The 25,773-nt window shown below is 39.6% G+C and overlaps 1 protein-coding gene across 7 annotated transcripts in view; it reads left to right on the top strand.

Annotated features, from left to right (window-relative positions):
* The first annotated feature begins 6,242 nt into the window (after nt 1-6,242).
* Nucleotides 6,243-25,773, top strand: part of fn1a (fibronectin 1a) — a 29,470-nt gene continuing 9,939 nt past the window's right edge. Inside the window, exons 1-34 of one of the 7 annotated variants that reach the window (XM_022680239.2) lie at nt 6,244-6,581; nt 8,003-8,128; nt 8,263-8,400; nt 8,487-8,618; nt 8,791-8,928; nt 9,255-9,413; nt 9,503-9,700; nt 9,799-9,981; nt 10,113-10,289; nt 11,618-11,773; nt 12,091-12,219; nt 12,529-12,672; nt 14,711-14,832; nt 14,920-15,088; nt 15,231-15,416; nt 15,829-15,957; nt 16,096-16,185; nt 16,278-16,478; nt 17,498-17,776; nt 18,018-18,281; nt 18,836-18,930; nt 19,230-19,398; nt 19,541-19,627; nt 19,877-20,068; nt 20,727-20,990; nt 21,507-21,601; nt 21,942-22,110; nt 22,254-22,340; nt 22,590-22,781; nt 23,418-23,690; nt 24,415-24,606; nt 24,699-24,788; nt 24,986-25,252; nt 25,548-25,664. In XM_022680239.2, the coding sequence (XP_022535960.2) occupies nt 6,452-6,581; nt 8,003-8,128; nt 8,263-8,400; nt 8,487-8,618; nt 8,791-8,928; nt 9,255-9,413; nt 9,503-9,700; nt 9,799-9,981; nt 10,113-10,289; nt 11,618-11,773; nt 12,091-12,219; nt 12,529-12,672; nt 14,711-14,832; nt 14,920-15,088; nt 15,231-15,416; nt 15,829-15,957; nt 16,096-16,185; nt 16,278-16,478; nt 17,498-17,776; nt 18,018-18,281; nt 18,836-18,930; nt 19,230-19,398; nt 19,541-19,627; nt 19,877-20,068; nt 20,727-20,990; nt 21,507-21,601; nt 21,942-22,110; nt 22,254-22,340; nt 22,590-22,781; nt 23,418-23,690; nt 24,415-24,606; nt 24,699-24,788; nt 24,986-25,252; nt 25,548-25,664 (5,539 nt within the window). In that variant the 5' untranslated portion in view covers nt 6,244-6,451. Of the gene's footprint in view, nt 6,582-8,002; nt 8,129-8,262; nt 8,401-8,486; nt 8,619-8,790; nt 8,929-9,254; nt 9,414-9,502; nt 9,701-9,798; nt 9,982-10,112; nt 10,290-11,617; nt 11,774-12,090; nt 12,220-12,528; nt 12,673-14,710; nt 14,833-14,919; nt 15,089-15,230; nt 15,417-15,828; nt 15,958-16,095; nt 16,186-16,277; nt 16,479-17,497; nt 17,777-18,017; nt 18,282-18,835; nt 18,931-19,229; nt 19,399-19,540; nt 19,628-19,876; nt 20,069-20,726; nt 20,991-21,506; nt 21,602-21,941; nt 22,111-22,253; nt 22,341-22,589; nt 22,782-23,417; nt 23,691-24,414; nt 24,607-24,698; nt 24,789-24,985; nt 25,253-25,547; nt 25,665-25,773 lie in introns of all 7 variants that reach the window. The other 6 variants (XM_049484740.1, XM_022680241.2, XM_049484743.1 and 3 more) reach the window with 6 other exon arrangements.

Raw genomic sequence — 25,773 nt, 5'->3', positions numbered from 1 at the left:
GGTCATTCAAATTTTCAGTTCTACCATGATTGGTGCAGCAGTTACATTCTGACACCCAGAACAGCTGCATCTATTAAGGAAAAATGGGAAAATGTTAACATGAAGCTAGTAAATAGTTACATGTTAACTTCAGCTTCAATATCACTGAGGAATTAGGGTTGCACAAGAACAAATAATTGCCACATCTACCAATATCCCCTTCCCCCTTTTGGAAGCCCCAGAATGTAGCTACAGTCCAGCAGCGAGATTGCTGAACGTTACAACTCCTATACTATCACAAGAGTACCAATAGCAGAGTAATGAAGCAGTGTTCTCTTTTGATTATTTTGACGATGCATCAGATTTTTAAAGAATTGTCGCATTTTACATTTGTAACCTTTTCTCCTTGTAATGTGGTACATATGACAAAAGGGATTGGGCCTAACAGTACAGACAGCAAAAAGCAAAGTTAATCTGTGTTTCTGAGCATGTGCTTCAATGGATGCTTCCATGCCTTCATCACTCAGTCTCTCCTGTGAGTAAGTCCACAACAGTCAAACCACAAATGAAAAAGTACTCCAGTGACTCAACACTTTCATGCTGGCCGCTACACACTCACATCCCCGGAATTCTCTCCCCGTGTTTTGGTGTAACTATGGAGACCATTCTTCCCTTCCAAAGCAGTCCTCGTATGGAAATTATCATTCTGAAGAATGACTTATAGCACTGTTTGAGGAAATGGTGGAAGGTAGGATGGTGAGTCATACTGTTGAACTTGTGAGGAGTCCTCAGGAGTATCAACTGCATTTTGGGGTCCTGAACTTTCCATTATCACATGATAGATTTCCTATTGTAGACTGGTTCAAGAAGGAGGGAGTTATTATGCACTCAAGAGTTGATTTGTATGTCTGATAATTCCCTAAGGAAGCTTTTAATTACTTAACTGACATTTCAACTTTTTCAATAGTTTGCATAACCAAATAAAAAAATATTAAAATTCTGTTAGCATTTACAGATCAACTAATGACACATCTGTGTAGCCTAAAGTCTCCTGACTTATGTAAATACTTGAGTCTGATATATGAGCATATTGAAAGTGAAAATCTATACCTTTTGGGGAACTTTGGGGAACTCTCTAGTAAGAATGCGGTGTAGCAGCAATTCTCTCCTTCACAGTTCTATTTCTACATTAATTTAGTTTACCAATGTATGAATTAGCAGGTGAAGACTGAGGAAGTCATTCTGATTTCTTCATGTTCAGAATAACTTTTCAGCAACATTAGCAGCCCCACCGTTGTTTAAATAACCGGCAAAAGCTTTTTTAGCCAAAAAACTTCCAGGGGGACCTACCAGACACCCTGTTTTTAGTATTAATACATTGGCTTTGTGGGGATGTTTGCAGAAGCATACTGATGCCATTATTTCTAATATTTCATGTCCTTCCCCCTCAGGAATACATCTGCTTTAAATATAAAAAGAAATATAAATAACAAAAAAAAGAAAATAAAAAATGCCTAGGCTTCTAAAGATTTTTACCTTTTACCTGCAATTAAACAATTAAGCTATTGAATCTCTTTGGCAAACTGGATGCACTTTTATAAAGTCTATTGGTGCATCTTATAATCACACACTAGACATGATCACAACTTCATGAGAACCTTATGAAGAAATTTAGGAGATTCATGTCTGAGAGAGACATTTGAGAGACGTTTGTTCTTCCTTCCTTGATATGCTGCAGGTCTGGTGGACGTCTATTAACACTGCACAGCACTCCCCCAGTTCCATTACACTCTCAAATAACACCATATTTCTCTCATTCTTTCTTTCTCTCCATCTTTCTCTGTCTTTTATACACACACACACACACACACACACACACACACACACACATACACAGATTTTCATATAAACAAACAGATTTTGCAATAGTACCAGACTTCACTTCTGCTTTGGTTTAGCAGAAGCAGATCTCGTTCCAAATCATAAAAAACACCCTGACTAAATACTGTTCCAAACTTACTTTGAAACTTCTCTTTCCCCAACCCATGAAGTGATTCTCACAAAACTTCAGGTTCCAAGAAAAAGTGAAACCTGGGCTGAAGCTGGAAATTCCCCATTTTTAGTGTAGTTCACATGAAATGCCGTTCAAGACTAAGAGTAACTGATTTAAGAGTTTTAAATGTATATGCATGTAGATAACATTCATTTGTATTCCTTTTCTAAGTTGATTTAGATGGTGTTTGGACACTCTAGCCCAAGGCTGTCATCCAGGACAGACGACTGCAGGAGAAGTTTGTGCTGAGTTTCGATATTCAGAGCAGTCTTGGAGCTGATGGGGGTTGCAGCTGTACGCTGCTTCTCTCCTCTGGGAGGATGATGTCATGGTCTGGGACAGAGATGTAGAGATTACAGTGAGCTAAAACTAACAGTTGCTCATTTCTCTGCTTTGCATTCATGGTCTGTAAACTTACATACATAGAAGTTTGTTTTCGTTAAACTTTTTGTTCACTTTAGCTTTATTAGATTCATAGTTGTTTATTTGTGCTAAATTCATAGACACAGCTAACATATTTATAAAATGTTTCAATCAACCTTTTTCTGAACACTTGAACACAATTGAATATGGATTAAAAGATCTTTATAGCTAAGTTTTAATACATTTATACAGCTGTCTGATCTTTTTGTGTGTTCTTTCACCATGTTTAATCATGTTGCTTTAAGCAACTGGATGCCTTACTTTCCTTCAGTATCTGTCTGTCTGTCTGTCTGTCTGACTGTCAGTCTATCTTGTTTGCATACAAAGTTTAAGACAGAAGCTGCCATTTATGATGATTTCCACCCATACAAGAGTGACTGTGAATCAAGGAATGTTGTCAAGTGAATGTCACAATTATCCAGTACTTGGATTGCCTTGCCATGAGCACACTGACCAATGTTTAACCTCACTCACAAGATAACACCTTACAACTTACACAGGTGTGGGTGTTCCCAAGCCTTTCCCAGAGGTGACACTTCTTCATAGTCAATTTATATTCGGCTATCCCATTACTTTTGGAGTGTAAACTTGTAAAATATGGGAAGACAGGTGATTGTGTCATTCATAGAGAATGTGCATAGAGCATGTAGCAACCTCCATATTTAGCTATCTGTCAGACAGGCCTCAGATTTCCTGAGCTCATTTCCAGGAATCCCTTAGAGCTTCCAGCTCTGGAGCCTCTACCTCTTTGACTAAGCACCCCCGTGTAGATCCTTATGGAGGTGGTTCTGCCATTTCTTTCCTCCCGCCACCAAATTGCCTCAGCAGGAATGTGATAATGAGACCTAATGTGTCCCACTTCCTATTGAGCTTTAAGCACCAGACCTGAAGCCTGGAAGACTTTCTGAGGTTGAACCCATCACTTGGGATAGAATCACTCCAATTGAGGCAAAGCAAAACTGATTCATTAAGCGGATACAGTGTGTGTTTGTGAGAGCAGGCTGGAAAACCACCAAGTAACATCTGAATCATTACATCTCAAGGACTCATGAACTGCCAGCATTAGCTGAGGCAATGGAGTGAATTAAAGAGAGTGTCTGTTATGTTGTTTTAGCTAAGAGCAAATATTTATTTCATTAAAAGCGTCATGAAGTGCAAACATACAGAATCACCCTGATGAAGCAACAACCACAACTGACAAAGAAGGAGTTTTGCATATTAGGGCCTAAATGGATTAACCCCCCATGCATGTGCTGCTCCCCTGGGGAAGGGCGTAGGAAAGGGCGCAGACGGATGGCGGCTGGAGGAGGGGGGCGGTGTGAGGGGGTTGAGATATGGGGCAAAATCCTGACTCAAACTCAAACAGCTGGTCCAGAGACAGAGGGACTCTGAATCATGTGCTATATAGCAATCTGTGTGATGTCATAGTGTGGAGCTTGTGTGGGTTGTAATGTGTGTCCCACGTCTCATCCTCATCCAGGTATACTGTGCTCTCACATGCGTAAAGCTTTTCTTGTCATTTTAATTAAATACACGATAGATCCTTCAGCACCTTAATCCCTACGGAGAGAGACAGAGTGGCTCAGTTTTAAAATGAAAGGGTGCTGATATCAGGACTAGTCTTTACTGGCTGCCCCAGCAGATAAACCCAGAGATAACACACACACACACACACATAGACTTTTTGTAGCCTCAGGCTCTATGCATTCAGGTTTTATCACGGAAATCCTTAACTCTTTGTTGAAGGTAAAAGATAACAATTTACTGATTTTCTTCATATTACTACACACTACTCTTGTAACACAGTAAAGTATATAATAGATATATACAAGCTGGATGGATTTGCATATGTAAATCCTTTGTTTACTTGTGATTTTAGGATTTGTCTCTCCCTGTGTCTACCTCTCCCTCTCTCAGCGGGTAATGGTTACCTCAGTTTGACTTTATCTAGCCACTTAGCAGGGCAGAGAGATACAGTTTCAGCTCTTGGTTTGGCTAATTGGTTTCAGATGGGTATAAAAAACAGAGACCTGGAGCTCTCAGCGATCAGCCTATCTCTAGCACATCTTAAGTTTAATCTAAGATTACTCACTGACTGTATTATTTCGTGTATCTTAAGTCACATCTTAAACACTTGAAATGGTAAAGTCATGCAAACTTTCGTGTTGGACTGCTACTAATAAGGAAAATGTAACACTAAGGTTTTCTAAAATCAAAGGTTTGATCTCATACAGGACTACAACAAAATATTGATAAGCAAACATCTGGGCAATAAATAAGAATAATATTTAGTTTAATATTAAAGATTAAAGATTATGTATGTTTAACTTCTGTCGTTGTTTAAGAAGAGATGACTAAAACCAAATAGCAGTGCAGTAAACGAGTACACAATAATAAAATTAATATCATATGCAATATTTTGGTTTTAGTTGTGCCTCTTAACATTCACTGAACCCTGCTACCTAAACACATTCACATCAAGTATATAAGATCCACACTGATGGGGAGAGGAAGGGCTATTCTACTCACATAAAGAAAACTAGGCCATCTGAGCTCTTTGGGACTGCCGGCCATGTATGGCCATGGATCTAGCCTATATAGATCATTAATCTAAACAAAATCATCCACATTTTCTTTTTTTTGGGTGTTAATGTGAAGTTTTGGGGCTCTTAAACAATTCTAAGGGAAACGACAATTGTTGGGCCTTATGCAACACCTACGGGATAATTTAAGAGTAATTCAATACATAAGGAAACATTTAGGGATTTCTTTAAGAATGGTCTTAGATAACGCTTAAGGCACTTACTACAACACATTCATCTTAAAGGGATTGTTATGGGCAATCTTAAGGGGGGAAAAAACATTTAAGGTGTGCACTGATCTTTGCACATATGGGCAAATATGAATGAGATGTGTAGTGGCCATGCTTGGTTGCCACAAGGTGTAACTGGTTGTGTGTGGTACAATGAACTAACACAAGCGGTATTTCTCTGTTGCATCCAAAGAAGACCAGAAAGACCAGGAAAAAGTGGATAAAAAGATGTATGGCCATTGTGATAAAGGTGTAAGTCAGTTTTACCAATGGAGTTTTGCATTAAACATGTAAATAAGTAAAGAAGAGGTGTTTGAAAGAAGTATGTAGAAGTATTAATTAGTGATAGGCCAGAATTCATGGGGCTGTAATTGTAAAGAGTGATCCAGGAAGCATGAGATTATTACTTTCACACATGAATTGGCCACCAGACCTTAACCCCATTAAGAATCTTTAGGATGTGCTGGAGAAGACTTTGTGCAGCAGTCAGACGCTACCATCATCAATGCAAGATTTTGGTGAAAAATTAATGCTGCAACACTGGATTGAAATAAATCTTGTGACATTGCAGGAGCTTGTTAAAACAATGCCACAGTGAATGCGTGCCGCAATTAAAGCTAAAGGCAGTCCAATTAAATATTAGAGTGTGTGACCTTTTTTGGCCAGGCAGTGTGTGAAGAAAACAAGTACTATGTACTTTTGTCTACAAGTCTACTGGATTTCTAAAATAAAAAAGTCTATTTGTATGCTGTTAGGATAATTGCTCAGTCTGTACGAGTTGTTACCTTCTGTTTATGTTAAATGGCCATTCCCTGTGAGTAACGGTACTTGTGCGTGCTCATTTACGCGCGTGCGCAACCCCTGGAGCGTGTAGGCGCGCGGGCGGGCGGGCGTGCGCGTGGCTCCTCCTGCGGAATACAGCGCTCAAATAAAAGCAGTCCGAGCGCGCGAGGTGTGTGAGAGAGAGGGCGGGGCCACAGCGCGAGAGGAGAGAGAGCCGGCGGGGTGAGGGACCTTCAGAAACTCAGCAGCTTCAGCAACAGCGGCAGAAGCAGCTAGTCCAGCAGCTCCAGCAGCAGCAGCAGCGGCGGCAGCGGCTCCTCAGCGTCCCCTCAGCGTCCCCTCAGGTCTCTCTCACCGCCCGCTGGTCTGGAACTTCTTTGGTCGGGTCTGTACCTGTGAACATGTCCGGGGGCAGGTTGGCCACGGCGCTGGCGGTGGCTTTACTAGCCGGGGCGGTGAGCTGCATGCCCAAAGCCGCGGGGAAAAGCAGGAGACAAGCCCTGGAGCACTCCGCCTCCTCAGTGTCTCAAGGTGGGTTCACCTCTCTGATCCTCTCTCCTTCTGCTAATGACTGAATATCTGTGGAGTTTTACAAGAGCATAAGCAAGTTGTGTAAAGAGTTTAAAGCTGACATACATGCCTGGATATATCTGCGATATATTGTCCTAGAAAATATCGCAATACACGATATTATTGTCAGTTTATATGTAACTGACACAATATTAATAGAATAACATAACAAAGTAAATATATATATTTTTCTTTACATACTGCAGTCCACACTGTCTTTGGAGTCACAGTTCTTGAATATTGAAGCATGGAAGTCATATTAAAGTATGTTCAATGCAAATCAGCTTCTCTGATTTTGCTATTAATAGGTATATGTTTGAGTAAAATGAACATTGTTGTTTTATTCTATAAACTATGGACAACATTTCTCTCAAATTCCAAATAAAAATAGTTATTTAAAGCATTTATTTGCAGAAAATAAGTTCATATTCATAAAGTTTTAAGAGTTCAGAAATCAATATTTGGTGGAATAACCCTGGTTTTTAATCACAGTTTTCATGCATGTTCTCCTCCACCAGCCTTACACACTGCTTTTAGATAACTTTATGCCACTCCTGGTGTAAAAACTTAAGAAATTAGCTTGGTTTGATGGCTTATCACTACTTATCACTTTCCACAGTGCACACTTTTCATTTTTGTGTTTTCTGAAGTAAATACATTAATAATCTTTAGTTTTACTTTATAGCATTTTACTTATTGTCAAATATAATTCGATTATTATGTTTATACACAGAAACATTTTTGTTTAAGCCATTTCTGTACCTTGGCCTGATGCAATATGTGATGCAATTCTTGTCCCTGGGGAATTAAAAAAAGTGATCTTTGTCTGTATCATCTGCTAAGTATTAAGCAAAGATAAAATTAGTTCTAAATTAACTAATTTACTTAGCTGCATTTACACCAACAACATAAGTGATATGTTATCTGATGTGCAGCATTTATGTATTTTTAAATGCTAATACTGTATACGTCATGCTCAAATGGATTGGAAAATATTTTCAGTTTCTACTGTACCTTCACATTACATACTAGAGTATAATTCAATATATGTGTATAGACTGTTTTGCTCAGAACACTTACTGTACTTTTAAGCTTTTTTTATGCTTACTTTTAAGCTTTACTTCAAGAGTCCAATAAAGACAGTAGACCCTAACAAGCTACAGTTTCTGATGCTGAATGGTTGTTGTTGTTTTAAGTGTTTGGTGATTTTTATTTATTTATTTTTTACTTTTTAAAGTCAGCTGAATTGAAAACTACGTCTTTTAAGCATTTTTATTTTATAATGTTTTGACTCTGATAAACACACCTCAGACTGTAAACCAGAGGAAGTGAATCAAGAAAGCAGGTCAGATGTGTTGATAATGCTGTTGAATTCTCCGCAGATGGCTGTGTTGAATATGGGCAGTTTTATGGAGTTGGTGAGCAGTGGGAGCGCATGTATCTGGGCAGTGTACTAGTCTGCACTTGTAATGGAGTTGCTGGCATTAAGTGTAAAACGAAACCTGAGGGTGAGTTGAATTTCTTAATTGCAGTATCTTGCTAATTTAAAATTGTGAAAATTGAAAAAGGCTTTGTTGTTGGATTCTCATGTTCCATATGCGTGATTATATATCTATCTCACAATTTTTCACATGTTCCTCAGCTGAGGAGACCTGCTATGATAAAGTGAATGCTCGCTCATACCGGGTGGGAGAGACCTACGAAAGACCAAAGGATGGGATGATCTGGGATTGTACATGCATTGGCTCCGGCAGAGGAAAAATCAGCTGCACCATTGCCAGTGGGTAGAATTTTCTAAACTGTAATAGTGTCAGACTGAAGTTTGGTCCCAGTGCGGTTTGTTGACTTGTTTTTGTTCTTCTGTAGACCGCTGTCATGAAGGGGGGCACTCTTATAAGATTGGAGACACCTGGAGAAGGCCCCATGACACTGGAGACTATATGCTGGAGTGTGTATGTTTGGGCAATGGCAAAGGAGAATGGACCTGCAAACCTGTTGGTAAGATATTCTCAAAAAGGATCTGTGAGTCAACAGAGATGTAGATTGCGAAACTGTCCATTAGATTTGAATCAAATATAGTTTATAAAGCAAAAAGATGGATGTAATATTATTTGTATCTGACTTTCTGTTATTAGTTCTGATATTTAATCCACATCTTCCTATTTTTCAGCTGAGCGCTGCTATGACAATACAGCTGGCACCTCTTATGTGGTTGGTGAGACCTGGGAGAAGCCATACCAGGGCTGGATGATCGTGGACTGCACCTGTCTTGGGGAAGGAAGTGGACGCATTACTTGCACATCCAGAAGTAAGCAGAGCCAAACACTCCTAAATTGGCTTGTAACTGTCCAAACCACACATACTTCTGCTCTCAGCCTGTATCCAGCTGGAACTCACTTTAATTATGTACTAAAACTCATTACAGTTAAAACCCACTGGCTTCCAGTCTGGGTCTATGGAGAGAGGGATAGGCAACTTAATGAAGAAGGAAAAATATTCCTCTCTCTTTAGTGGATAATTTTAACTGTGGGCTGGAAAACCTTTGCTAGAATTTCGTTAATGAGCATTAACACACTCTCTTTGGCCTGCACTGAATGGTGTAAAACCCCTGATTGTGTTTTTTGGTGTTCTCAGACCGCTGTAATGACCAGGATACACGCATGTCCTACCGCATTGGAGATACGTGGACTAAGACAGATGCTCGTGGACACACATTGCAGTGTTTGTGTACTGGTAATGGCAGAGGAGAGTGGAAATGCGAACGACATGCTTCTTTGCACACTACTGGCTTGGGTAAGAATAGTTATTTTGTGTATTGTACTGTTGTTTGACCTCTAAGAAAGAACTACAAGAAAGTAAGTTTTGTGTTTTGGCATGTACAGGCTCTGGATCCAGAGTGATCACCAATGTGCAACCAGCTGTTTTCCAGCCAGTGCCCATTCCAGTGACTCCTGTTGAGGGCACATGTCTGACAGACTCAGGGGTGTCCTACACTTTGGGAATGCGCTGGATCAAGACTCAGGGAAGCAAGCAGATGCTGTGTACCTGCCTCGGCACTGGTGTCAGCTGTGAAGAGTGGGGTCAGTTTTATCTTCTAATAAGTGACATTTATTACTAAAAATTGTGTATTTTTACATAAATATACAATGCTAACTGTGTCTCTTGTTTTGTTGCACAGAGGGCCATTCTCGTGTTTATGGAGGTAACACTAATGGCCAGCCTTGTGTGTTCCCCTTTGTATCCATGGGCAAGACCTTCTACTCCTGCACCTCTGAGGGACGCAGTGATGGGCAGCTCTGGTGCAGTACTACCTCAGACTTTGAAAAAGACCACAAATACTCCTTCTGTACAGAGAAGAATGGTGAGCTTAGATTTAGAAAGAACCCTGAATCCATTAATATAAACCTTTTTATTATACTTTTTTAAAAATGTTTTAATACTTTGTCTGCTCTTGGTTTCTAATCCTGTGGTCTGCGATGTTTTGTTCTACAGTTTTGGTCACAACCAGAGGAGGAAACTCTAATGGTGCCCTGTGCCAATTCCCATACCTCTATAATGGCCATAACTACACTGACTGTACTGCTGATGGACGCAGGGATGGCATGAAGTGGTGCAGTACCACCTATAACTATGATGGAGAGCAGAGGTTTGGCTTCTGCCCAATGGCTGGTGAGTGCAATTAACAGTTTGTCTGCAATGTTTAAAATAAGAATTGTTTGTTTATACCTTATGGTTTATAGTCTCTTCAATTTGTAGAGAACTGGATCTGATTTTACAAACTGGTAAATTATCTTAGTTGAAGGTAAGCAATGGTGAAATTATATTTATATAATGGTTCCACAAATAATGTTTTGGAAAAGTATGTCATGAAAATTCAGCTTGTATTGGTGTTTTTTAGCAAATGTCCCAAGGAGAAGAAACAGACGGTTAAGATCATCAGCAGTAAATTCCAGAGTTAATCTGTGTGATGCTTTAAATTGGGTACTTTTCTGAGAGAAAATGCTAATACTTGCCATGTTTGCTCTAGCCATTGTGGGTTCCCACACCTTTTTCCAATTAACTTTGTTAGTTAGAGATTGAATAGATATGATTACTGCCATTAAGTGCATTATCTACCCTCCAAATCTTTTGGCTCTAATGCAGAGGCCAAATAGTAGTTAAGAGGAGGATGCCAGATTGAGGAACAAAGGGTTAGTTGACACCTATCCTGCCACATTTGCATACTTATACTAGGTGGTGGCTTTGAAGGGTCTTTTTGACATCTAAGCGCTAATTAGGAGAGGCCAGCCAGGATTTTGCAGACATTTGTTATTATGCATATTGATAAGATCTGTTTGGTGCGTTCGTTCATTCTGGAGTTTTTTCTTTATATTTTTTAATGTATAAAAGGATAGACAAGTAAGACAATTTTAAACATCTGTTTTAAATAGATATAATAGTATTTATTGAAAATGGATTAATTCAGTGGCCAATTAGAAAGGCTCTCTGGCTGAAGTACCTTTTTTAAGAGTGTCTTAGTTAGTTGTGGCCCCACAGCTGTTGTGCTGTACAGACAGAGAGAGTCTGGCCCGGACCCAGAGTCTAGCTGGCAGTGAAGCATTGCAGGGCTGGCTGGGCTCCAGGACAGCTGCTCTCAGATCGGTGGGTTCCTCCTTCAACTCCCTCTGCCTCTCATCCTTTGGCAGCTTTATCCAGCTCTCATCAACTAATTTTCATTACCCCAATAGTTCAATCAGTGCTAGTCTAACTCAAGACAATGAAACATTTATGAAACGGGTCTCGGAGCATTGTGTTCTCCCAGTAATTAGAGTTGTTATTTTAGGGCTTGTGCTATTCCCTTAATTGGATAGTTGCTTGTGTTGGAGTGCAAGCAGACTGTATAAAACCATTGTGGTATTTTCTTGACAAATGAATGATGCACCATAAATGGGATGACACTGTGTGCAGTGTTCTCTGGATAAAGAGATCATCACCCAAATAAACTCTTGCCCTTTCAGCCCACGAGGAAGTTTGCACCACCAGTGAGGGAGTGATGTACCGTGTTGGAGATCAGTGGGACAAACGCCATGATGTTTTGGGGCACATGATGCGCTGCACATGTGTGGGAAATGGTCGCGGGGAGTGGAGCTGCATTGCCTACTCACAGCTTAAAGGTAAGATTAGAGACCCAACAAAATAAAAAAAATCATTGATGTTAGTGCAACTTTATAATAAACAACCCTGACATGCCAAAAGCAAGTTATAAGTTGTTATTTTGTAAGTGAGGTCAAACACTGGCCAGAATGCTCATCACATGTCGGTGGATGATCCAATGGTGAATACAGTTCTTATAGGCTTAGACTAAGCATAATCCTATCAGTTAAATAGCTGCTTTTAGACAATTTAAATCCTGATTAAATCCTGATTTTATACTTAACCATAAGGGTCATTTTCCCAAGCAGAGATTAAGGCCTACATTTTCCATTTTCAGACCAGTGCATTGTGGATGGTCTGACTTATGAGGTGAACCAAACCTTCACTAAGCGCCATGATGAAGGATACATGATGAACTGCACCTGTTTCGGTCAAGGCCGTGGACGCTGGAAGTGTGACGCCATTGGTGAGGTTTTTTTTTGTTTGTTTTTTTTTTGTTTGTTGATTGCGGTGAATTTCTGATTTTATGCTCTCCATTAGGGCAGTAGACAGTGAAGTAAAAGAGCATGTATTGTGTTCAGAAAAAAATATGGAATCTTGGAGCTATTACAGAATGTAATGGTATTAGATTCCATTCAGGTTTGGCCTTTGGGTGCTTTGTTTATTTTCATTTAGTCCCTTCCTTGCCTCTGGGTTTAAACTAATGGAGCCAAGATTCTCTTAAATAGCTAATTTCATGACTGGGTAATGACCCTACGCTCATTTCCTCTTTTAGACCAGTGCCAGGAGCCAGAAACTAGAGTTTTCTATCAGATCGGAGAGTCCTGGGACAAGGTCATCCGTGGAATCCACTACAGGTGTCACTGTTATGGCAATGGGATTGGAGAGCTGAGCTGTGAGCCCCAGCAGTCTTTCCCTGGTAAGTGAAGCGCATCCTCTTCAAAAGAGACTTAATGAAGTGTATACAGTGTGTGTGTGTAGTAGTAGTGCTGTGCTGTGGGCTTGGGTGGAGAGAGTATTGGAAGTCAAGAGATTCCAGATGTTTACTGAAAAGTGGAGATCTATAGACTGTTGCTTATTTCCTCACCCAGGTGCCTGATAGTGATCTTCTGGTGCTAGAGCCCTTGCTTTAAGTAAAGCCTCCATGTCATCAGTTTACAGCTTTAAACAAATGCTTGTCCTTTGGAGGTGTTGTTTGAAAACGACTCTTTGGGCTTTACCTCACACTTGTCCGTACCTCCATTTGTTTGTGCCTGTGACGGTCACTGTGTTTGCCTCTTAAGCTTTGAAGTTGGGTAGACAGAGAAAATGATGCACAACCAGTCAACGATTTGCTCATTTGCCCCCCACTGCTCTTTTCTTCTTTGTTTACCTGGCTCTGCTTCAGCCTGTAGAAGAAGTTCTTTGTGGAGTTTTGTGGAGAGGTCTTCAATACTAATTTACATTCCTCACTTGCGCTGCATCAGCATCTGTGAAGTTATTTAGTGATTACGTAGTTTCCATTGTTAACAGTTTACCTCAGCTTTTATAGGTGAAATAGGTTGGAAATGCCATTCTATCTATTTTTATTGTCTTAATCCAAGTCTCATTAAGCTTTAAACACACTGCTCTAATGTGAGTGCTTAAGAACTTTACATTAAAGACTAAGCAGTGGGACTGTGCTTTAGTTATGCCAAGAATGCTTCACAGACCTGTACGGGGTCAGGAGGGATCCCTGTGCTCTGTCTAAGTGCTGTGGACCCCAGAACAATAACTCTGCTTAATCACCTACAGCTGTGTGAGGGTTGGGAACATGCAGGCCGGCCTGGTGAAGGCTGGTGGAATTTATCACAGGCTATGTGGGATTAAAATGCTGTATACAAACTAGCTAGCCAGTCGTCCTTCACAGCAGTAATTCAGAGAAATGGAGACCAGATTTACGGTGTTACGAAATGAATATATTTTTATGCTTCATGAGAAGACTAGTTTCTCAGCTAGGATTCAGTTATCTGAACACTATGGGGAATGTACCACCTCAAAAGAAAGCAAGGGTTTGGAAACTAAACATATAATGGCGATAATTTATATCTGAAAGAAAATCATTTTACTATCTGAGAAGGTTGTTGTGTATTTGTTTTGAACTTTGGTTGATAAAATTGGAAAGAGCTTTTGTTTGCTGGGTTTTGAAACCTTGAAAACTGCAGAGACTGAATTCATACACAAGTGCCAGTCATGTGAGAGTGCTAAAACCTCGGTAAGAATCTCACAGACCTGTGTGAAGTTTCCCATTTAGGTTTAGTCTCAAATCAGGTTTCAAAGCAGAGTGACACATTTGAACTGTGTTTTTGCTCTTCAGCAATGACCTTTGACTTCATTATGTTACATTTGAACATATTCAACACACACTATTATTTAAACACATTGCAAGGGCTTACATTTATATGACTTTTCCAATCCAAAAAACTTATGTAATCAAAAGTTGAAATGTGATTACTCATATTAATTCCTTTTATAGAAAAAAAAATTGAGACCACTTCAGTTTTTGAATCAGTTTCTCAGATTGTGCTATGTATAGGTATCTATTTGAGTAAAATTAACATTGTTATATTCTATAAACTACGGACAACATTTCTCCCAAATTCCATATTAAAAATATGGTCATTTAGAGCATTTTTTTGCAGAAAATGAGCAAAAAAATAATGCAAAAAAAAAAAAAGTTTATATTCATAAAGTTTTCAAGCACTGGTTTTTAATCACAGTTTTCATTCATCTTGGCATGTTCTCCTCCACCAGTCTTACACACTGCTTTCAGATAACTTTATGCCCCTCCTGGTGATTTGTGATTATACTCCAGAGGTTTTCAACTTGGTAAAATCAAAGAAACCTGTCATTTTTAAATGATCTCATTTTTTCCAGAGCTATAATACTGCCTTCTAAAAAGGAAATAGGGTAAAAGCTTGTCTTCTCTGTTTTGGCAGGTGGTAACCGTCCAGTCCAGGTGATTATTACAGAAGCTGGCAACCAGCCCAACTCCCACCCCATCCAGTGGAACGCACCACCCTCGGTTCACATCACTCAGTATATCCTCAAGTGGAGACAGGTCTGTCTTTTTGTTTTTTTGCATATTTTTAATATGATGTCACCACTTGGCTGTTTGTGTGCTAACCATGTAATTCTTTTGTTGCAGAAAAACACTAATGCTCCATGGAGGGAGGTCACTCTTCCAGGTCATCTGAACTCTTACACCATAGCAGGACTGAAGCCAGGCATTACCTATGAGGGACAGCTCATCAGTATCCTACGCTTTGGACGCAGAGAGGTCAATCGCTTTGACTTCTCTACCACCTACGGTTCCTGTGAGTATTTCCTGTGTTTGTGTGGGGTAATATTTATGTTTTAGTGTAATAAGCAAAATTCCACAACTTCATCACTTCATAATATATCCCCTCATATGATTCCCATGTGGCCTGTCTTTAATCATTGCTGTTTTTCTTTAAGTGGCTACATCTGAGGGAGAAACAGCTCCTCCTCCTCCAGAGATTGACACCTCTGAGTCTGTGACTGAAATCACCTCCAGCAGCTTTGTTATCTCCTGGGTGTCTGCCTCAGACACTGTGTCTGGGTTCAGAGTGGAATATGAGCTAACTGAGGAGGGAGGCCAACCAGGGGAGCCCATTGTCTTGGGTCAGTAAGCTTATCTTTAAAAATTGCAACATCTGTAATGTGTAGAGCCAGTCCTTTATTGTTTAAGGTGTAATAGCATGTTATAATGTAAAATGTCAGGTATAGTTGGGGCACATATTTGTTTCCCAACAAAGTAAGAACAGTGCAGATGTAGCCTTAATTGAACACCATGATCCTTGTACAATTTCCTTTTACTGAAGACATACACTTGAGGGTACCACCCCAGTGATAGTTTTATACTAAGTGCAGGGGGATGGGTGATGTGGATTAATATTTCCGGTTGTATTTTTGTTCTATTGACAATCTCTACACCTTTTGTGATCAAACATTGCAAAATCCAATTTTCCTACATAATTGAACAGTAGGATTTATAATGTACTGAAATACTAAAATGCACATTTCTACTGTGCAGACTTGCCACGTACGGCTACATCTGTAAACATCAATGAGCTGTTGCCAGGCAGAAAATACACTGTGAATGTGTATGAAGTCACTGATGAGGGAGAACCCAACCTGATCCTCACCACCTCCCAAACAACAGGTATGTCCTCATCTTCTTGTCCTACAAAAACATGACCATGTATATTTAGTTTTTTTCTAAATCTCAAGGCCACAAAATTATTGGTACTTTGCTACATTGTGATTTCACTGCACCTAACTTCTGTCCTTTTTATTGCAGCTCCAGATGCTCCCACAGATCATGAGGTGGAGGACATAGCTGAGACCTCCATCAAAGTCAGCTGGTCCAGACCTGTGGCTCCCATCACAGGTACACCCAACATGTTGGAAAAATTGGAAATCATACTCAATACTGAAGATAGATTGGAAAAGTCACTAATACACTAATTCACTTTTCTATAGGCTATCGTGTGGTTTACACTCCATCTGTCGAGGGAAGCTCTGGCAGCACTGAGCTCAACTTGCCTGATACAGCGACCTCTGTGACCTTAAGCGATCTTCGACCTGGCCAGCTGTACAACATCAGCATTTATGCAGTGGAGGAGAACCTGGAGAGCGAGCCAGTGTTTGTACAAGTCAACACTGCTGGAGAGCCACTGCCAGGTATGAAGTTATAGCACCTCTCTAGGAGCTTTGACACTTAGTAACAATACCGCAAACAACCAGACTAGAAAACCGATACACCCGGGGGACACTTAAGAAAGCTCTGTGGAGAGCCGAAGTATTTGTTTTGAATCCAGATGAAGTTTGGATGATCTTTTGAAGAGGACCTCTGGACCATTTGCTGAAAGTTCTTTTCCAAGTGTGGTTCTCCAGTTAAAACACTGAAGGTTAAAAATAATACAGCCCATAAAAATCTTCTCTCTGCACACAGAAGCTTAAGAAGTTTGATCCTGATGCTTCTAAAGACTTAAAAGAATGTAATAAATATTGCTTCCCTGTTTTGTAATTGTAAAACTTGACATGGAAACTCCATGATCACATCAAAGTCTTAAGATAAATGTCTTGAATTTTCATTTTAATAGATTTAAATGTTTTATCTGGCTGATTAGATTACAGTTAGACTGTGCTTGACAGCGGGAGTTCAGATGGTTTTGTGTCCTTATAGGGTAATTTGTGAGTCAGAAAGCTGGAAAACAGAAGACCTTCATTGTTATATCTTTGTTTAATGGAACGTGCAGAGCAAAGTTTGCTCAGGTGCTATTGCTAGTCTCCCTTTTCACTAGCAGTTTTCTAATGTCTGTTCAAACACGATGTCTGGACTGAAATAAACAAAGCATGGGTCTCTGCTCTGCAAGTGTATTATTCTTTCTCTCAGGGTGACTGGTAAACCAGTACGATGTCTGAATTCTTCTCTTCAGTTGGGAGACTTTTACTAGATGATAAACACAGCAGAAATTACAGGGGTTGAAATGGGTTACGATTCGTTTAAAGACAAAGGTTCTGAAAAGGTCAAAGCTGCTTTAAAGATATTTTAAGAATAACTAAAATGGGGAATAGAGAACATGTTTAGTTTTATGTTGCTTTTGTGCTTGCTTGCTCAGCAAAATAACCTTTAATTATGTTGTTTAACCTGACATTGCCACTGAGTCTAACCACAATCCCACGGTCTCTTATTGTAGAGGAAATCCCATCTCCAACTGACCTGCAGTTCTTTGAGGTTTCTGACTCCAAGATCACAATCACCTGGACTGGTCCTCCAACAGAAGTGTCAGGATTCAGAGTGTCTGTGGCTCAGGTGGGCCATGATGGACTAACAGAAAGAGAGACACAGCTTCCCATCACACACAATGCTTACGCAGAGATTGCCCAACTTCAGCCAGGAACCCTCTATCGCTTCTTTATTTTTGCCCTTAAAGGAGTAGAGGAGAGTGAGCCTCTGGTTGGAGAGCAGACCACCAGTGAGTAGAACCGATAAATCGATAAACAATTGTTGAACAAACCTAATTGACTAAATACAAATGTGTGGCACAGTTCAATTAAGGTAGATTTGCAGAAATTATCTCAACATTAAATGTAATCAGTAATTTATTTTGATTTGTATATATTTATGATGTGCATGTCTATTTTTTATATATTCATATACATATTTGTATTTTATATGTATTTCATTCTGTTTTTTTTTTTATATAATCTAAACAGAACCCGACACCCCCACCAACTTCCGCTTGACCAATGTGACCGAGGACAGTGCTCTGATCATCTGGTCAGCTCCCAGAGCTCAAGTCACAGGTTACAGGCTCTTCCTGACCGTGGAGGGCTCAAATACCAAACAGATGCGTATCCCAGGACGCCTGACTCAATACACCCTGCTAAACCTACAGCCAGACACAGCGTACACAGCCACACTGCACTCAGAACAGGGCAATGTGATCAGTGAGGGAGCTGTGGCAACCTTTAAGACCTGTGAGTTTAAATAAGCATTATTGTGAGATGACCCTTTGAAAGAGATTGAGAAACAGTGAGAAGCCTGAGTGTTTCATGTGTCAGGATTATTTCAGTGTATTTAAAACTAATGTCAATCAGATTACTGAAACATTTTTGGAGTGAAATGAATTTGTAATGCATTTTAAGCAGATGTCATACAAGTTTAAATACATCCGCCTGTTAAAGCCACATTTGTTCTCCCACTCTGCCTTCTGCTGTGCTGCACATGCTGAAAAGATCAGCCCCATGACTATTTTGCATTTAACACTTCAGATGCTGACTTTTCTTCAGCAATTTCTGCCTATACTCAAAAATTTTGTGAAATAACATACCAAGAAATACAGATGATCTTGACTACCAAGTTTCAATTCATATCCAGATACTAATCATATGAAATGACCACATGTGTTTAAATGTAAATGAAGACTTTTTTGAAGCTATTTACATGAATCATATATTCACCAGACACATTAGTCTTAACATCCAGAGCATTATTTGTTTCTGTATTCTTACCCTTTGATGCTCCCTTGCAGCTCTGCCAATGGGGACTGCTCCTCGTTTCAGCACTGATGTTACAGACACTTCCATCATCATCTCCTGGAGTCCTGTGCCAAGAATTGGATATAGGGTAGGTTTCTATCATGGTCCATTAAATTTTAAGTTGACTACATTTCTCTGTTGTAATAAAAATGTGTGATATTACAGATCACAAAAAGCTTGTATCTCCTTTTCTTGCCATTTTTAACTTTTGACAATTTAAATCTGACAGTTTACATTTGGAAGTTAGGAAGGTTTTTCTTTCAGTTTTGCATTACGGTGACAAATCATTTTGGTTTTTTTTCTACTCTGTGCACCATTTACCCTACAGTTTGTTTAACTTTCCTAACACACCTGAGCTCACACATTCTACTGTGTCTCTCTCCTCAGTTGACTGTAAGGCCCAGTCAAGGTGGAGAGGCTCCCAGGGAAGTGACCTCTGAATCAGGCAGCATCTATGTCTCAGGCCTGACCCCTGGAGTGGAGTACACTTACAGTGTCCAGCCTGTCATCAACGGCCACGGCCACGGAAACCCCATCACACGCCGCGTTGTCACACGTAAGACTGCAGGGCACTCTTCTGTTGTTCATAGTGAAAATATACTGTCATAACCCATAAAGATGATGGCTCAGGCTAATATATTTTCCTTTTTATGGATGCGGTCATTTAATGCAAAGTTTGTCTCTTTCTCTCTCTTCAGCTCTCTCTCCTCCCACTGATCTCAACTTGGAGACTAACCCAAACACTGGTGAACTGACAGTCCAGTGGAACGATGCCAAAACCCCAGGTGAGCACTATATTCTTTAGCATGACTCTTGCCATTTTGTTATTACTGTACCATGACAAGATGCCTACAGTACCAGACCTGTAAGAATTGATGAAGCTCGGAATAGAATAAAATGCAGATGTTTACTGGTCAAATGCATGTCTTACAGAATTATGTTTTATTCTTTTATTTTTTAATTGTTAGGATCCACTGCATTCTTCATCCATTTGATGTAGTTTATTTCTAACCTTTCTACGTTTTAACTCTTAGATATCACAGGCTACAGAGTGACTTGCACTCCCACCAATGGTCAGCAGGGCAACTCTTTGGAAGAGTTTGTCAAGGCAGGCCAGACTTCATGCACTCTGGAGAACCTGAGCCCTGGAGTGGAGTACAATGTCAGTGTGTTCACAGTGAAGGATGACATGGAGAGTGTGCCTGTGTCCTCCACAATCACACCGGGTATGTGTATTACCCACTCTATTAGAACCCCCCTGCATATTTCAACAGCTCACAATTTCGTCTCTATAATCAATAATCACAAAATAATCCACGTTATTGACAGTGCTGCAATAATGAAGCAAACTATGATTGATCCATGGGAAATTCATTGATTAATTGAAGGCCATGATATTGGTTTTGTATGAGCAAAACCACTATTTGCCATTGAGTCAGTAATATTTAAGATTTAATATATTTTTTATGTGACAACTGGACTGTAATCTAGATTATGCACATAAAATATGTTCTGTACTAAGAGCTGGATTTAATATGATTCTGAGACTTAAAGTCTTTCTAATTACTAAATAAATCAGATACATTAATAATAATGTATATGTAATGGTGAAATTAAGTGATCAGATGCTACCATCAAAATAAATTATTTATGCTGTATATAGTTAGTACTTACTGATTAAATTTAGTAAAGTACTAAAAACACTTTTTATTGATGGTACCATTTTCCCATCACTTAACATGATCACCATGGTTCACTGTTACTATAAGAGAACCATGAGAGATGTGTGATTTAATCTCCTTGCATGTCTAGATTTTATATATTCATATACATATTTGTATTTTATATGTATATCATTCTGTTTTTTTAATATAATCTAAACAGAACCCGACACCCCCACCAACTTCCGCTTGACCAATGTGACCGAGGACAGTGCTCTGATCATCTGGTCAGCTCCCAGAGCTCAAGTCACGGGTTACAGGCTCTTCCTGACCGTGGAGGGCTCAAATACCAAACAGATGCGTATCCCAGGACGCCTGACTCAATACACCCTGCTAAACCTACAGCCAGACACAGCGTACACAGCCACACTGCACTCAGAACAGGGCAATGTGATCAGTGAGGGAGCTGTGGCAACCTTTAAGACCTGTGAGTTTAAATGAGCATTATTGTGAGATGACCCTTTGAAAGAGATTGAGAAACAGTGAGAAGCCTGAGTGTTTCATGTGTCAGGATTATTTCAGTGTATTTAAAACTAATGTCAATCAGATTACTGAAACATTTTTGGAGTGAAATGAATTTGTAATGCATTTTAAGCAGATGTCATACAAGTTTAAATACATCTGCCTGTTAAAGCCACATTTGTTCTTCCACTCTGCCTTCTGCTGTGCTGCACATGCTGAAAAGATCAGCCCCATGACTATTTTGCATTTAACACTTCAGATGCTGACTTTTCTTCAGCAATTTCTGCCTATACTCAAAAAGTTTGTGTAATAACATACCAAGAAATACAGATGATCTTGACTACCAAGTTTCAATTCATATCCAGATACTAATCATATGAAATGACCATTTACATGAATCATATATTCACCAGACACATCAGTCTTAACATCCAGAGCATTATTTGTTTCTGTATTCTTACCCTTTGATGCTCCCTTGCAGCTCGGCCAATGGGGAATGCTCCTCGTTTCAGCACTGATGTTACAGACACTTCCATCATCATCTCCTGGAGTCCTGTGCCAAGAATTGGATATAGGGTAGGTTTCTATCATAGTCCATTCAATTTTTAGATGACTAAATTTTTCTGTTTGAATATAAATGTATAATATTACAGATCACAAAAAGCTTGTATTTCCTTTTCTTGCCATTTTCAACTTTTGAAAATTTAAATCACAGTTTATATTTTCCCAAGATAAAATACTTTTTAGTGCATTGGAAGTTAGGAAGGTTTTTCTTTCAGTTTTGTATTTACAAGGTTTTGCATGATGGTGACAAATTATTTTGTTATTTTCTACTCTGTGCACCATTTACCCTACAGTTTGTTTAACTTTCCTAACACACCTGAGCTCACACATTCTACTGTGTCTCTCTCCTCAGTTGACTGTAAGGCCCAGTCAAGGTGGAGAGGCTCCCAGGGAAGTGACCTCTGAATCAGGCAGCATCTATGTCTCAGGCCTGACCCCTGGAGTGGAGTACACTTACAGTGTGCAGCCTGTCATCAACGGCCACGGCCACGGAAACCCCATCACACGCCGCGTTGTCACACGTAAGACTGCAGGGCACTTTTCTGTTGTTCATAGTGAAAAATATACTGTCATAACCCATAAAGATGATGGCTCAGGCTAATATATTTTCCTTTTTATGGATGCGGTCATTTAATGCAAAGTTTGTCTCTTTCTCTCTCTTCAGCTCTCTCTCCTCCCACTGATCTCAACTTGGAGACTAACCCAAACACTGGTGAACTGACAGTCCAGTGGAACGATGCCAAAACCCCAGGTGAGCACTATATTCTTTAGCATGACTCTTGCCATTTTGTTATTACTGTACCATGACAAGATGCCTACAGTACCAGACCTGTAAGAATTGATGAAGCTCGGAATAGAATAAAATGCAGATGTTTACTGGTCAAATGCATATCTTACAGAATTATGTTTTATTCTTTTCTTTTTTAATTGTTAGGATCCACTGCATTCTTCATCCATTTGATGCAGTTTATTTCTAACCTTTCTACGTTTTAACTCTTAGATATCACAGGCTACAGAGTGACTTGCACTCCCACCAATGGTCAGCAGGGCAACTCTTTGGAAGAGTTTGTCAAGGCAGGCCAGACTTCATGCACTCTGGAGAACCTGAGCCCTGGAGTGGAGTACAATGTCAGTGTGTTCACAGTGAAGGATGACATGGAGAGTGTGCCTGTGTCCTCCACAATCACACCGGGTATGTGTATTACCCACTCTATTAGAACCCCCCTGCATATTTCAACAGCTCACAATTTCGTCTCTATAATCAATAATCACAAAATAATCCACGTTATTGACGGTGCTGCAATAATGAAGCAAACTATGATTGATCCATGGGAAATTCATTGATTAATCAAAGGCCATGATATTGGTTTTGTATGAGCAAAACCACTATTTGCCATTGAGTCAATAATATTTAAGATTTAATATATTTTTTATGTGACAACTGGACTGTAATCTAGATTATGCACATAAAATATGTTCTGTACTAAGAGCTGGATTTAATATGATTCTGAGACTTAAAGTCTTTCTAATTACTAAATAAATCAGATACATTAATAATAATGTATATGTAATGGTGAAATTAAGTGATCAGATGCTACCATCAAAATAAATTATTTATTCTGTATATAGTTTGTACTTACTGATTAAATTTAGTAAAGTACTAAAAACACTTTTTATTGATGGTACCATTTTCCCATCACTTAACATGATCACCATGGTTCACTGTTACTATAAGAGAACCATGAGAGATGTGTGATTTAATCTCCTCTCTTTGTCCGGATGGCTCTCCCTATCCGGCTGTTCTGCTCTTCCTCTGTTAACCCTGTAGACGTGCCCCAGCTTACAGACCTACACTATGTCAATGTCACTGACTCCACAATTGGTCTTACCTGGAGTCCAATCAACTCCACTGCCATCACGGGCTACCGCATCACGGTTGTGGCTGCTGGTGAGAGCGTGCCCATCTTTGAGGATTTTGTGGAGGCCACCACAGGTTTTTACACTGTGTATGGCCTTGAGCCTGGCATTGACTACGACATCAGCATCATCACCGTCACAGAAAGTGGACAGAGTGAGCCCACCACCATTACTCAGCAAACAGGTGAGTTTGTTCTACACGCAAGAATTGATTAATTATTATATAAATATATACACATATTGTAGAGTTTGCTTTTGACCCACCATAAAGGACACACTTTACACATACATTTTATTAGCTTTAAGATAAAGGTCTGCATTGTACAAGGTGGTAGAGTAACATTATGGGATTTAACACTAGTTTGTGAGCCCAGAGTAGCAATAATTGTGACTCTACGCTGTTTTATTTCAAGGTGGAAAATGCTACATAATGCTGCTTTAATGTAATGTATGAGCACTAGTATGCAAGCTACTCATAACCTATAGGATTAAATACAACTAGCATTTCTATTCTCTTATGATTATGGCAGTACTGTGCTAATAGTAGAAAGGCAAGCAGCAATGTGAGCACATTTCTCTTAATCCTTCTACTTTTCTCTCAAATGTGTTTCTCTATAAATTTATTGAGACCCATGTGGCAGCAGTGTGTGTGATGTTTGGTTCATGTCAACAATTTCCCTGTCTCAGCTCTCAAGCTGTTGCTCATTTTCTCAATCCTTTTTCCACTCGTGGTTTTACCAATTTATTTTTAAATACTCCATAAATCCAAAGAGGCCATATGTTAGTCTGTTATTTAACAGTGGCACATGCATTGTGGATAGAACATACCATTACAGTTTTTGATTGTTGTTTTTATTTATTTATATATTATTTAGATTTGTAACTTTTTACCTTTTGTACCTTTGCAGCTGTGCCTGCTCCGACTGGCTTAGCGTTTACTAACGTGAGCACCGACAGTTTTACTGTGACCTGGAAGGCCCCCAACGTCCCTAAGCCTGCTGACATCGATACATATGTCATCCGCTATCACCCAGTCGACGACGAGGACGACATTACTGAACGCAATGTAGAAGGAAACACCAACAGTGTTGTACTTCGACGTATGTGTTCTTATATTATTGTTATTGTTTAAGCCTTTTTAGAAGATTAATTTCTTACTGACTTAAGTTTTTTTTTTTCTGTTTGTTTACAGACCTACTGCCCAACACTGAGTATTTTGTGAGTGTTTTCTGTGTTTATGAAGAAAGGGAAAGCTCACCTGTAATCAGCACTCAGAGAACAGGTACTGTAATTTTCTTGGTACTTCTATCTAAATTATTATACCTGTCAGAGTCTTGATTTTAATCAATGAAAAATATTACTTTCCAATAAATCTCTGAAAACAACTTTTTACAGTGGTATGAATGTATTGGACCAAATGGAGAAAAGTCACATTCTTATTCGTTTTAAAATTTGTTTGTTAATGTTTCTGTTCTGCAGTACTTGATTCCCCAGTCGGGCTACGTTTCTCTGAGATCAGCACAAACTCATTCACCGTGCACTGGATGCCACCTCAGGCCATCATTTCCGGATACCGTATTCGCTATCAGATGACCAGCGGGGGACGCTCTAAGGAGGAAAGGCTTCCACCTTCCAGAAGCCACTTAACACTGACTGGCCTTGCACCTGAGACTGAGTACATCATCAACATCTATGCCGTCAGTGGCTCCCACGAGAGCAAGCCACTCACTGGAACCCAGTCCACCAGTAGGTTACAGATCTATATTAACTACTATATCCTTCCACACTGTTGGGTTTGAGTTGGTTGTTTTAGTTGAGGCCAATCTGCTATGTCTGATAAAAGCTTGACCCCTTTCTGTAGACCAGTTATGTAGATTACATCTACTAAATAAAAGCAATCGTGGCACATGTATTATACAGCCCATGGAGCAATTTTGATTCTCAACAGACGTAATACTCTGAATTAGTTGTAGATTAAGGGGTTGGACTTGCACATGTTTTTTTTTTTTTAGTTCTTATGTTGCTTTTTTGCTTTTTCTAGTCTCTGATGCCCCAACTGATTTGGAGGTTACATCTTCAACTCCAGATAGTATTACAATTCGCTGGGATGCCCCCTCTGTTACTGTGAGGTACTACAGGATCACACATGGAGAGTCAGGTAGATAATTTATCAACACTAATCTGATCTGTGTGCTACCTTTAATACTTTAATATGCTGACTAAACTGTTTATTTACTAAACCCAAATCTCCAACTGTACTATTATAG

The sequence above is a fragment of the Astyanax mexicanus genome, chromosome 11, assembly GCF_023375975.1.
Source record: "Astyanax mexicanus isolate ESR-SI-001 chromosome 11, AstMex3_surface, whole genome shotgun sequence".
In the NCBI taxonomy this organism is placed as follows: Eukaryota; Metazoa; Chordata; class Actinopteri; order Characiformes; family Acestrorhamphidae; genus Astyanax; species Astyanax mexicanus.
The sequence above is the reverse complement of the archived record's forward strand: the minus strand, read 5'-3'. Positions and strand labels throughout refer to the sequence as shown.